Genomic DNA, 13,699 nt, shown 5'->3' with positions numbered 1-13,699 from the left:
TAATTTTTTGGCAGTTTGCCTTTATTGGACACTTTAGTGAAGAGGCCAACAGGAAACAGAGGCAAAGAAAGGGTGTAGGACATGCAACCCAAGTGCTCGGATGAAATCGAACCATAAACATTAACGTTGTGTGCCATGCACTGCAACCATTCAACTACCAGGGGGCAGGAATTGGCCACAAAAAATGGCTGGACCCCTGACAAGGTGCAGTGATTAGGGCCTCCCCAAATCCCCAAATCATATATCAATGCATGTGCATGCTCTCTCTTTCTCCTACAAAACATACACAAACGGAGAGAGACAAGCTGAAAACACACTGTCACCACGGCATGTCAGCACTTTTTACACTGTGTTATTACTATTTTACTGAAATAAAAGTAATTTAGTGTTTGAGAAATCCCACCACCCAAACTTGTATTTTCCACAGGAAAAATCTAAATAATAGTAGGTTACCTGGCACAGAGGTCAGGAGAATCGAGACTTTCAGCAAACAAAGCCCTTAAGTGGACAGTTTTTGGCTGGTGGCCAGCGTGTATACTTAGCCATGTTGGTTAACTCTTTTAAAGAGTATTTAAAAATAGAATGAGAAGTTTTGTGCTTTAAAGGGCAAAAGAAGTGCCTGAAGAGGTATTTTCACCTGCTTTGAGTATCATGGATTTATAATAAACAGTTGGACCGCATTACAATGTTTATAACAATAGACCACCCAAACCCCAAAAAGACAGTTTCTTTTCATTTTTGTCCCGATCTACAGTACGCTAAAACCCTGTAGGATTGTTAATAATGTGTATTTGTTGCAGACACTCAAAGATGTCAGCAAACAAAGTAAAGAAACTGCCCACTTGTGTTTTAACTGTGACTAAAGTTGAAAAGGATTTTATTGCAGCTGCTCTTAACTACAGCAGTCGGATACCGAGAAGCTCTCAGTTTTTAATGGTACTTACGGGATTATTCCTGACCCTGTTCCTCCTTATAAGGATGCAAAGTCTAAAACAAAAGTAATTCTGTGGCTCACGGAGAACATTCAGGCCTTCACAGGAGAGTGTATCAGAGCCACACAACAACAGGAGAAGACAAAGCGACACGACATCTTTTGTGGTATTTTGAAAAGCCTTGTCAGGAAATACAAGAAAGCAACTAAAGATGTTAGAACATCTTTTTAAATTTAAGCTACAAGTTTAGAAACTCAAGGGAACAAATCATTATTTGGTAACCCATTATCTGCTTATAAAAGTTTGAGTTTAACTTTCATTTGAGCCCACAATTCCAGTTGACATATTTTGTCCCTTGGTGCCTTTAAAAAAATAAAATATTTTAGGAATGTACTGCTTTATTAACTTTTTCAAACAAGACAAAAACTAGAACCCCTCTAGTGGTATTCAGAGGAATCTTTGACATTATCTTTGAATTAACATATAATAAGCTAGAAATACTGCAAACTATAGCACCATGAGATCACTGGAATGCAACTAAACAGAAGTTTTGCATTTCCTGTCATAATATTCTTTCGATATCAGCGTGCTGAGTAGTCACATTCAGGAACGTAGACTGCACGTGTCAATGGTTCAAAAACACTACAATTGTGTCTCCAACGGAAGCTATTAGGAAGAGAAATGTGAATCAGGAGAATATTTCAAGCTGATGTGGATTCAGATAATAAACAGGAACACGTTGTGAACTACCGAAGCGGAGTTTAAACTATTCTGGTCACACTGCAGATTTAAGACAGTTTTTTTATATAAATATAAAGATGGAATGTCAGTTCCCTCTGACACTTGAGGTGAGTGGCACGACTATTTCATACACAAAACAAACACACAGGGCAACAAAGCAGTAATGCACAAACACAATTGATATCGTAGTTTCTACAATTCTTACATATACTAAGCGCGGTCATGGCAAAATCTGTCAATCCTGACATCCCTAGTCATGATGATATTTCGAGCTGGTATTATCAAAGCAAGTTTTGCTCTTCTTGCAGTCATTTCTCTTCCTCTTTGTCGAGCCTTACAGAAAACGATCAGCTGAATTAGCTGTGATTGGACGGTCGTCGTACCTGAGTTGAACTGGCTGCACGTATTCCTTCCGGAATCTCTGGAGCTCGGCCGCCATTGGCTGGTCGCCGTTCCAGAGCGCCTGCCGGTCTTCCTCAGTCGGTTCTGGCTCAGGGATCTCAATCCTGAGAAAAATAAAAATCAGAGATGTGATATAGATACTGTATTTCAAGATGCCAGGGCACCCACAACAGCACAGCACTGAGATGTATTCTGTATGCGATGACGAATGAAACAAGAAAACATTAAACAACCGCATCAATGAAAACACTGCTGTGGTTAACCCGTACCTGTCTATCAGCAGGGTGAGGAGCTCTTGTGGTTTGCAGAATGATCGGTATGTGGTAAGAAACGTGCGCACAAAGTTAGGATCTACAAACAGATGAAACGGATTAGATAACAGACAATTGACATCACAATGCATATTTGCAAAACAAACATTTGAGTGAGCCAAGTAATTATTAGATAGATATTTAAAATGTCTCTCCAAAGAAGATCTACGGCAGCAGCTTACCAGCATACATGTGGTAGGTGAGCCTCTCTATGAGCTTGACCACTGTGCCGGCCTTAATGATGGGGATGCCTGTTTTGCTCTGCACTTTGTCCTCAAACACAATATTCTCCTCAGAGTCCTGCACAGCAAAGCGGTAAACCTCCGGGGAGGGAAGTCTTAGAGGATGCGCCTGTTCCTCGTGCTGCAGCACCGTGTCCAACATGCGATCCAAAGTGGAGCGGTACTGCAGCGTCACCAGCCCCGCCATCCACGCTGCCTTGTCCTCTGCTGTCCGTGCACAGAAAACGGCACAATTTTCATCTTTTCCTATCAGTTCAAAGGCGTGCCGCAGCTCTGCAGAGTCCTCGCGATCCACGATGCGGATCTTCCTCAACACAAACTTCTCCTTCAGACGGTACTCCGCCCCGCTGCCCGAACCCGGGAGCCGTGAACTCTGATTGGCCTTGCAACTTATCATTAGGCCGTCAAACAGGAAGTTGTGCCTCTCATGCTTGGCGCCGGCTCGTAAAAGTGGCCCCTCCAGGATGAACTCACTGCAGCACTGACCGATGTCTTTTCCCTCCCAGCCGTCAATGCTCTTCTGAATCTCATTCATGCGTTTGATGGCTAGTTGTTTGCTACGAACCTGTCTGCTGTACAGGCGGTACATGGGCTCGCTGTGAGGGAGTAGTGAAGTTTAGAGTCAGAAAATTGAAGTGCTCAACCCATAAATTAAACATTAAACCACTGAAATAACCCATCTAACAGTGCAACATGTTTGTGATACAACGGTTTAACTGAGAACTGACTTGTAAAACAAATTTGGAACTAATTTCTGCCATTTGTTCGATAACATATAGACAGAATAAGATAATGAATATTCATTATTCATTATTATATAAACAGGTAAAGGAGGCGTACCCGGGTTTACGGCGAGGCTGGTGCTTGGCATAGATGCGCTCCACGCTACACTGAAGGTTAAGCAGCGCTGTGATCGCCTGTTTCAGACATTCTCGGTCATCTTGGTCTAGACTGCGCTCCTGAAGTTGCTGTAAAAATGGCAGAAAAAGACACACATCATGTTGCTATATCAAAACAGATAGAAGTTTCTCACGGAAAAAAATGGAGCTTTTCTTTCAAAAACCTTAACACAAAAGCTGCACTACAATATTACAACAGGGTTAAATAGCAACAAGATATAGAACGATAAGAAAAGAGTTGATATTAAAATATATTATGTAGCCTAACATGAACTTAAATTCTGTGTTGTGATATTTAGATAATATTCAGAGAAATATAATAAAGGTAAGTGCTAAGCAAACATCAAATATGCCCCATTGCTTCTTCGTAGATTACGTTTATAAGTAGTTTATTAGGGGTGTAACGATACACTTATCTTTAAGATGAGCCTATATTTTGAAATTCCTAGTTTATATTTATCCTTTTTTTAATTAAAAAGAATAGTTTGATTTTCTCTGAAATGTCTGTAAGAGCTCAGTAATAAAATTGTGTTGATATAAATGTAACTGATTGTGTTAAATAAGCAGCTGATATCTTCTCATGTCGATCACAGGCCCCTGAAATAAATGGAAATTGTACAGAGACAGACTTTGTGATCTCAGCAACTATCAACTGTAATATTGTAAACCTGTAACTAATGTTTATTAACCACTAACCAAGTATGTGATCAGCAAAATATAAAACAATATATGTATATATAGCATAGTAGTACAATATACCATAATGTATATACTATTGTTAAAAATCGTATGTTTGAATAACCGGTCCGTGCGTCAGGGCATACCTGTAGTAGCTCAAAGTAGTGCATACAGTGGTATACTGGGACCATCATCAGCTGTGGAAGGACATACTGAACTGCTTCTTTAAAGCCTTCTGCAACTGACTGGAGACACAAAGACACATAAGAACTGTTAGTGTTGGACATTATTAACAGATCTGAACCGACAGCATGTGATCCAGAGGCTCATTTAGAAAACGTTTCCAATCCCAGAGTTCATGCATTCATTGGAAAAAAGATCCAAGATCCACGTGTGATTTCATTAAAAATAAAATGATTTTTCCCCAAAAAATAAACAAAAACAAAACGTCTTTTCTCATTCAAGATACAAACCAACCATACACATTTTCATGAAACTTTAAACTTTACTTTCATTTTCACTTCCAAATTATCAGTTGGATGTGTTTAAACCTGTCTACAGCTTGTGTTTTGTGTTTTTCCCAGGCGAAGCCATTGTAAATATGCATCTAGTTTTATTCACATGCTCACAACGTCTGCCATGATGTCAATGATTAAAAAGTGATCACAACTGCCATACACAAACATAAAAGCTACAAAATGTATTCCAGATGTCCAAAAAAACAATCAATTCAGAACCAGGAAAAGGGTTTTTTCTCACTACAAATGACAAAAAGAAGAGGACTGTGAGACAAGGACAATTTAAATGTGTGTGTTTCAGAATATAAATGAAACCAAGAGGCTGCAGGGTGACAAGTGATGGAGGATGAAGGGAGGGGAGAAGCGGTTGACCGAGTAAAGGCTTCAGGGTAACCGGAGAGGAGGCCGTCATAGTATCCATTTAAATCTCCCGTTCCCCTGATAGACGACTCAGAATCAATACGCTCTACTACTCAGACTCCACAGCAGCGGCTGCACTGTCTGCGTGGGGAGGGGAGGAGACGAAGAGGGTCTGTGTGCATGGAAAAGAAAAAGACATCAGCTGCCTGACGCACACTGATGGACAGCCAGGGGAACAATGACCTAAGTTTAGATCATTATCGTTATTGATATGTCAGCATCCTGCAGGTTTACAAATTGTCTGCGTGCATTAGGGCAATACATTTAGAAGTATCATAATCAGCACTATGTATTCAGCTTGATTGGGTGCAATGCTGGTACTGTGCATTCAAGTGTGTGCTTTGGTTCAACAAATGTCATTTTTCATGCCAAAATGGTAGAAAAGGCTGTTTTCAGCCTCTCACATATGGGGATGACCTGCTTTTCTGTGTTTTATATCACATTAAACTGAAAATATTAAGGTTTTGGACTGACATGCCAAGACATTTAAATGCATCACCCTGGACTTTGAGGAACAGAAACTGACATTTCTCAATATTTTCTGACATTATATAGGCCAAACAATTAATCCACGCAAAAATTAGCAGATGAATCAATAGTGAAATACTTTTTTTGAAACACCAGCTTAATATGAATACCTGATATGATGGTGGTATTGATATGTCAAGCATCTTTTATTGCTCTTGAATATTGTTTAAATCCATGAGCTCTCCTTCAAACCACACACACATTTCAAAGTGATCTTAATGTCAAGGGCTACTTGTAAATCTGATTTGAGCAGGTAAACTGGAAATAAAGTAAAACGAGTCTCTACAGGAGCGTGCATCATTGTGGTAGCAACCTATATATAAACACAAAGTGCAGTAAGAAGTCGGTACAGAACGACTATGAGAACAACATGTTCCAATTTCAGAGGTGCAGCGCTGCTTGGACCCATGTCGTGGGTCTTTTGCCGTCTTAATTCAAAGCTTATTTTCAACATGAAACGCGCCTCGGGCCACCAGCCCCCTCCTCCTCCTCCCAGGGAGAAAAATGGCCCGCAGTGTAGCCGCCTGTTCTATTTTTAAAAAGGCGATGTAATTTACCCACAATACCAGACGCTGCAGAGTACAGGGGCTGAGTGCTCGACAGACACATCTATCTGACAGAGAGCAGGGAGGGGGGGGGTCAAGAAGGATGGAGTGAGAAAGATGAAGTACATGCAATGAGACAAGAGCTGAAGAGGCAGAGCAGAAGCACTGATGATGATGATGATACTGCCAGGAGGGGTTCGATCCACATTATAGCAAACGCGGTAACATGTGTGCATTCATACATATATATATATATATATATATGTGTGCTGTGGATGACAGCGTGCATTTAATGGTCCATGTTCGTACAAAATCGGTGAAGAGACGAGGAGACGAAAAGCCGGTAGGTCAGAGATGAAACTAAAAGTGAGAGATGCTAAAAAAAGATCAGCCAACGTTGCAGAAACAGAAGCAGGAGCAGTCTGATGAAAAAGGAGTGGAAGGTGTGTGTGTTGGGGAGGCTGGTAGAGACACACCATTACACCATCTGCCCCTGGGACCACCACTGATGGGCACGCATGCACGAACGCATTTTAGAAGCTGAAACAGACTTTTTTTGCTTAAAAGAATGACTGAAAGGATTTATTGTTTTTCAAAACTGTTTCAAAAAATTTTGTCGATCGATGGATCAATTTATCAGATTTATACAGAATAAATAAATAAATAAATGTTGTTACTCAAAGAGCCAGGCTGAGGCAACATGCTCATACAGTTCTATGGCTTTTAAGAAAAACATTAAAACAGTGCAAGGTGTTTTTAAATGAATACCTTGGGGCTATCAATACAGCGTAAAAATAAAGTGTTATTTTAAACTCCTGTGCCCTTTCCTCCACTCTCATACAATGAGTAAATGAAAATAAACAGTGGGGTGGGTAATCGGAGGACAGTGCCATCGGTGTTGATCTAAACGGTGGTCTGAGGGTAAACACAGAGAGGCCTCAACTTAAGGTACAGTAGGGCTGCAGGACGGCCAGTCAGCAGCAGCATTTATGACTTTACTACAAAACTAACGGAGCAGGAAGATATGCAGTAGGTCTATTAACATAAGATGTTAATATTTGGTCGATAAAACAACAGATTTGGTGTTTAAAACCGTGAGAAAGACAGCAGAAAACCACCTTGTACAGTAAACATTGCTCTGAGTTTAAAGCTTCATGTGCTTCATGTGAGCGGTCGGACTCGCTGGTGTTTGGCCTGAGAAAACACCAGCAAATATTTCATCTTCAAAGGCTGCCAAACTGCACCCCACTGAGCATAATTCAATGCTATTCTTGTGAGGAATGTCCAAATAAAACAATGCGGCAGCAGTGAATAAACTGTACACAGGACGCTGAATATGTCATGACATGCCCTACGATTTTTGGAGGAATTCCACCAGGTTCACTTCAAAGAAAAACAGGAACAAATATTCAAGCACTGTTTGCTTGGTGTAAACACATAAATGACCTACGTGTACATTCATATTAAAAAATAACCCCTCCTTTTCAGGTTTACGGCATTTATGTTTAATAAGAAAGTTTACATTTGAGAATGACAGGAAAGACGGGAGTGGGAAATACAACGCCAGAAAAGTGAATTTTAACACCCATAGGATGGAAATTAAATTATAATGTAAAAAATTAAGAACGATATAAAAACACAGTTCTTAATACTAAAATATTATATACTGTTAATAATTTCATTTAACAGGAGATATGATAATTACTTCCAAACACATCAGTGATGCTAAAGTTTCTCTACATCTTCTTTTGAATATTTCCTGCTGCTTCTTTGAATTTGAATTTTTTGTTCAAATTCTGTATTAGTCTTGAAGATTATAAGTGATATATCCCAAAGGATGGAAAATCCCAATCAGAGAATACTGCTTTTTGTTTCTCTCCCCCTCTTCTTTGTTTTACACTTTTCTGCATATCCCAAACATGCCCAGATCGATGTCTTCTTCTCTCTTTCTTTTGATGATGCAAGTACATTTAACCAACACAAAAAAATTAAAAACAAATAATGATAATATAAAGCACACACAAACACAAAACAAAATAACAAAATAAATAAAATGAAAAAAAACATTTAAACACAAATCACACAAATTAAGACTTACATGTTGGATAAGGGGCAAACATGTCAAACATCTTACCTGGAAGTAGAGGCCGGCGGTCGACCGTGCCATCAGGTTGTTGAAGTGCTCGTGGAAATCCTTACTGAGGATATCCTGAGACAAGGTCTCGTAGGGGTCAAACGCCTGCTCCTGTAGACGTGGAGAGAATTACTCCACAGAGAACATCGACACCTGACAATAATCTTACCCGACGATGAAGATACTCAGACACAAGCTAATTTCCTAATCAGCCATCAGTTAAATAGCTTATAAATTACACTATTCAACATTTTTAAACTGGTTTACAGAAAGTACATTCTGCAACAGTAAAAGATCTCATTTTTTTTCATTAGCCATCTACACAATTATTAAATAGTAAAGTGTTCTCATTAAAAGAAGTGTCACTCAAAGAGATTTTCCAGCATAAAATGAAATAAAAAGGAATAATAAATGTGTTGTGTATTTATTATTTCTTCTTTTTAACAGTGAGCTTCTAAAATGCCATTGAAAGTCTTGGACTGGCTGAAAAGTCTGCTGGAATGATGCATTCAAAGGCACCATAAAGATGGGACATTTTTAACATTATTAACTCAAAGCCATACATCAGATACCACCTAATATAGTTTTTCAGCTCAGGAATGTAATGCTCAACCAAAGGACACGTTAACCAAATATTTTCTGACATTTAAAGGTGTGTTGTTTTGTAACAATAACAACATTTTGAAGGATGATTAACTGATTAAAGTTGAAAATTAAAATTACTGGTAATTATAGATATATGATGACATTTTTACAACTCAGTCTGTCAAAATGACAGACAAAGAGAAAGTCTAACGCAACCTCTGCGCTCAACTCATGAGTTTGGTGTCATCAAACTAAGTAAAATCTCAATCTCGTCTTTGTAATTTTGTCAACATTTCTTTGCACTGTTGACTAAAAAAAAAAAAAAACGTTCCGGGTACACCTGGCAATTCAAGCAATTCATACTTTGATTAATACATCTGGCAACACACGTGGAACTAGTGGGCTTTTTCAGTGTTTCCAGGTGAGAAAAGCCTCTGCATACCTCTGCTAGATCTTCAAAGCAGCTGCCCACCAGTGGATGAGGACTTCCATCAGCTGTCATCTCCACGGCATCCTCGATCAGTCCGAGCAGCTTCACCGTCAGCTCGTGGATGTCCAGGATGTTGCTGAAGATCACCTCCACATCCTGCACAACAAGACAACAAGAGGCAAGTTAATTAAAAGGTTAGAGAGGCGGGAATGAATCCTTAAACCAGCAAGGAGCTGTCGGCCTAATTACCCCACTTGACTCCTTTTACTTTTAAAAAGGGGAACTACGCTGATTTTACCTATCAAAGTGTGTTTACAGGCCTTGATTTGAGTTGCATAGTGGGTTTTGCAGGTGCCAGGTTTTGACGACAAAGACAAATACATGAAATAAAAAAAAATGTCTCATGTTCTGCTACATCAATTTAGATTTTTAGAGATAGGAGGCTTGTTGTCTCCAGAATGCAAAAGACTACGTTCACACTCACACACGAAGCTGGATATGGTCAAAAATCAGAGATAACATTAACATAATGCTGCAATAACGTGATTACTCGGTCTGGTCTTTTTCTCTCTCGGTTGGAGCATTTAGACAGTGAGTCTTGACTTTTATTGGGGCCAACTTTTCCAAATGTGAACAAAGTAAATATAAAACACCCCTGTTTCTTTGTCTGAGAGAGACAGAGCGTCACACTTATGAGAAAAGAAAAAAGTTTTCTCTTTAAATGACGTTTTAGAAATAATCTTACCGACAATAACCGGGTTGCATAACACACTGAAGGTGTTTAACCATTGGAGCGTGTAGCAGTAAACAAACAAAAAAACAGTGGTGAGAATGAGCTCTAGACAACAACAGGCTCAATTTGCCCGAGGAAATCATTAGTCAAGCAGACAAGATCCCTAAAATAGCACCAAGTGATTATTGACTGCTAAAGTCTGAATAGAAGCTCAGTCCTGTCATTATTTGACCGTAACACTTTCTTGACATCTCCCACGTAATTTCAGATTACGCTGCGTTTCAACAGACATAATTGAGGTTATTTTGGCGAGGGCTGCAGATGTTGTTCCTGTCTCAGGATAATTACACGTTCTGCATTCCACTGGGCCTCACAAAGGTTTATCCTCCTCACCCAAATGATACCGCAAATTACGCAACCCAAAATATGCAAAGCCACAGCGACCCATTAAGCCCCCACTTTCCATTCACTTCTTCTCAACCCATAGACTCACTGTTCAACTCTTTACCATTACTCAATCTTTTCCCTTTGTTTTTCAGAGAATTCAGAGCACTTAATTGCCATATTGGACACGATGTAATTAGCAATTTGTTTCTTTGGTTAACCCTGTGACAGATATGAGCTGGAGGAGTCAGAGACCTTGGGTGGTGCCTCCTGAGATGGTTGAGCCTTTTTTAAATCAGGCTTGGACATACTGGCTGTTCAAAGACTGGTGAGATGTGGCCTTCTGCATACAAGATGATTACTCCGACTGTCATCCACCAAAAAAACTTCTTTAATCTCAGATAATGTAAGAATAATTTGTTTTTTGCTCTGGCTGCAGCGTGGAGAAACCTTAGACTAGAGAAGGTTTCCCATGATTGTATCAAAACAATATGAAGTACTTGGAGAGAAAGAGGAAAAATGCCGTGCTCTTTCTTCTTCAGGTATAATAACATAACTAAACACTGTAAAATCTGTTTGGGTATTTCAAAGTGTTTCCTGGTGCTGATTACCAGTTAGCCGATTACAGAGCCCCAGCTGTAATCTTTAAATGTTCTTACGCAGGATTTGGCTGAAATTACTTTGTAATTAGGTTTACAGTTAGTTGGAAACTTGACTTGTTGTTTATAAGCTGAAGCAGCACAAGTCTGGAGTGGGTCTGTGTACCTCTTAGGTTAAATAAATCTGTTGTGGGGTGTTCGTGGGTCGTCTTGGAAGGGACGATTTTCATTTTTTATCTACACTAAACAACAATATAAACACAACACTTTTGTTTTTGCTCCAATTTTCATGAGCTGAAATCAAAGATCTAAGACTTTTTATGTGCACACAAAAGTTCTATTTCTCTCAAATTATGTTCACAGATTTGTTTGAATTATTGCACAGGTGTGCCTCAGGCTGCTTACAATAAAAGGCCACTCTAAACATGTGAAGTTTCTAAACACGCTACTGACATTTCCTCTCTTTCAGTCAGTGACAGCGAGCGTGTGTGTGTGTGTGTGAGTGATGAGAGTATGAAGTTAGCAGTAAGGTTGTGAATGTAGCGGCGCAGTATGTGTAGTTTGTCTGTGAATGAGGATCAACTTTTAAAATGGACCTGCTTTTCTCAAATTAGTGACAAGCCGCTCCTCCGAGTTTTGCTCAGCACCACCTTAGTCCACTTTTAGGCTCAGTGAAGTTCCTTTTTTAAAAGACAGACCAGCCAAAACAACTTTTGTGGGGGAAACCCTGATTATCATGTAGTAAAAAAGTGAATTGTGCTCCTACTGTGACAATATGCTTATATATTACTTATATATGTTAAACATTTATAAATAAGGAAAAATTATGCACAACACCAGAATTAATGTAATAGAAACCATGAAAATATATACTAACTTCTGTGCCAACCAGTGGTTTTAGAAGTTGATGTAACTCTTTTTCAGGGAAAACAAGTGTGTGAAAACAGGACGGTAATGATTAAAGTTTACTCTGTATTCCAAGTATTTTCATCTGTTATTCTGCACACCTGCGTGTTTATATGACTGACATTTCTGAAACTATTCCTGCTTTGATCAAACGCTTATTGAGAGATAATTATTTTGTCTTGGTCTTAAGTCTTCCTCACCTGAGCCGTGAAGATTTTGGTGTTGGACAGGAAGTGGTGGCGGAACACTTTGATGATGAGGTCGAGCTCTCGCAGGTACTGCCGCTCCTCTGCGATTTCAAGCCTCACCAGGTCGTCATATGTGAGCTCCCCAGAGGACGACGGCTCCTCTGTGCACTGAGACATCAAGCCGATGTCCTCCTCTTGATCAAACATGTCCATCAACACCTGGAAACAACCAGCAGAAACGGTTTTGTCTTTAAAGATTTTTTTTCAGAAACAGGCATATACGCATCCAACTGGGCGCTGAGCACAGGTGTCAGCTTTCTTTTTTCCTCACAAATCCTCACCTTGTCTGCACACATGGACACCTTGATGTCCTGCTGGCTGATCTCATAGTGCCGAATGTTGCCGACATAGTTGCCTGCCAGTTTTAGTATGTCTGCTGATATGTATTCGAGCACAGCCACAATGTACAGGGACACATGGTAGTCCACTTTATAGCCCAAAACCTCCTGTTAAAAAAAGCAGAACAAGATATTATATACATTATATATTGGTTAAACATACTCTTGTCTGTTTGAACCTACATGAAGGACCAGATCAGTTCAGGGAAATCCAATAAAGTCTGACCTAAGCTGTCAAAAAAGTAAACTAAATTAAATTACAACTATTTCCCAGCAACTGCAGTAACTTTCTGGCACTTGAGTCGTAGCTGACTTCCTCTTATAGGAATGTGAACACTGCCAAGGCCCCGATTCTGTGAAATGAAGTATGCCTTTCAGCCTAAATACTTTGATAGGACTAAATGACAACCTTTAAGGTCTCATATTGTCTTTTTTCATTATAACACTTGTCAAGGTGCTACTGTATATAAATACTGTGAAAGCATCAAAACACTCAACCCACAGAGAAAACCACACAGCCCGTATTCACAATCTGTGTCTTTAAATGAGGTGTCACGTACGGTTGTGATGTAAAAACTAGTACATGTATTACCGCTATATGGCAGTTACAGCCATTCCACCGGCTGCAATGACGGTGCAGAGACGTCAAGAGAGCACCACAAATCAGATACACCGTGTACTCACGTGTAGTTCGTACATTTCACCGTTTAAATTTTTAGTGTTGTCTCAAATTGCACACGGCTGTAATGCATTTACCGGAATCACATCTTCTAGTTTTTAATGGTGAATCTCATACAGGCAGAGCATTCCCGCCACCGGCCAAAATATCTGCCGGCTCGTTTTCTCACTATCTCATACAACAGTATATTAGTAGTTAGGGAACGCATGTATAACTCAAATTTGTATAGTTAGGTGTTGACTGTTTTAATTGCACCATTTGAAAAGACTTTGGTGGTCCACTATGTATCAAATATGGCGACCGTTGAAGGTGAGTTGTGTCCAGCGTTCCACACAACTTTCTGACCGTACACCATCTGGGTACTTGTAGCACACTGCATGTTGCGGTCAGTGTGAACGCGCTTTTCACTCATAAGAGTAAAATGGTGGAAGTACGCGATTTGAGGTG

The 13,699-nt window shown here is 39.7% G+C and overlaps 1 protein-coding gene across 2 annotated transcripts in view; it reads right to left on the bottom strand.

Annotated features, from left to right (window-relative positions):
• The window catches only part of sos2 (son of sevenless homolog 2), a 33,856-nt gene that overhangs the window by 6,600 nt on the left and 13,557 nt on the right, over positions 1 to 13,699 (bottom strand). For both annotated transcript variants that reach the window (XM_083924952.1, XM_083924953.1), the window contains exons 4-12: positions 12,517 to 12,681; positions 12,188 to 12,394; positions 9,378 to 9,521; positions 8,351 to 8,461; positions 4,352 to 4,450; positions 3,469 to 3,596; positions 2,569 to 3,224; positions 2,345 to 2,426; positions 2,057 to 2,179 (exon numbers count right to left, since the gene is read on the bottom strand). In XM_083924952.1, the coding sequence (XP_083781078.1) occupies positions 2,057 to 2,179; positions 2,345 to 2,426; positions 2,569 to 3,224; positions 3,469 to 3,596; positions 4,352 to 4,450; positions 8,351 to 8,461; positions 9,378 to 9,521; positions 12,188 to 12,394; positions 12,517 to 12,681 (1,715 nt within the window). The remainder of the gene's footprint in view (positions 1 to 2,056; positions 2,180 to 2,344; positions 2,427 to 2,568; positions 3,225 to 3,468; positions 3,597 to 4,351; positions 4,451 to 8,350; positions 8,462 to 9,377; positions 9,522 to 12,187; positions 12,395 to 12,516; positions 12,682 to 13,699) is intronic.

This window comes from Echiichthys vipera (genome assembly GCF_963691815.1).
Source record: "Echiichthys vipera genome assembly, chromosome: 12".
In the NCBI taxonomy this organism is placed as follows: Eukaryota; Metazoa; Chordata; class Actinopteri; order Perciformes; family Trachinidae; genus Echiichthys; species Echiichthys vipera.
This window is presented reverse-complemented; position numbering and strand designations above follow the sequence as displayed.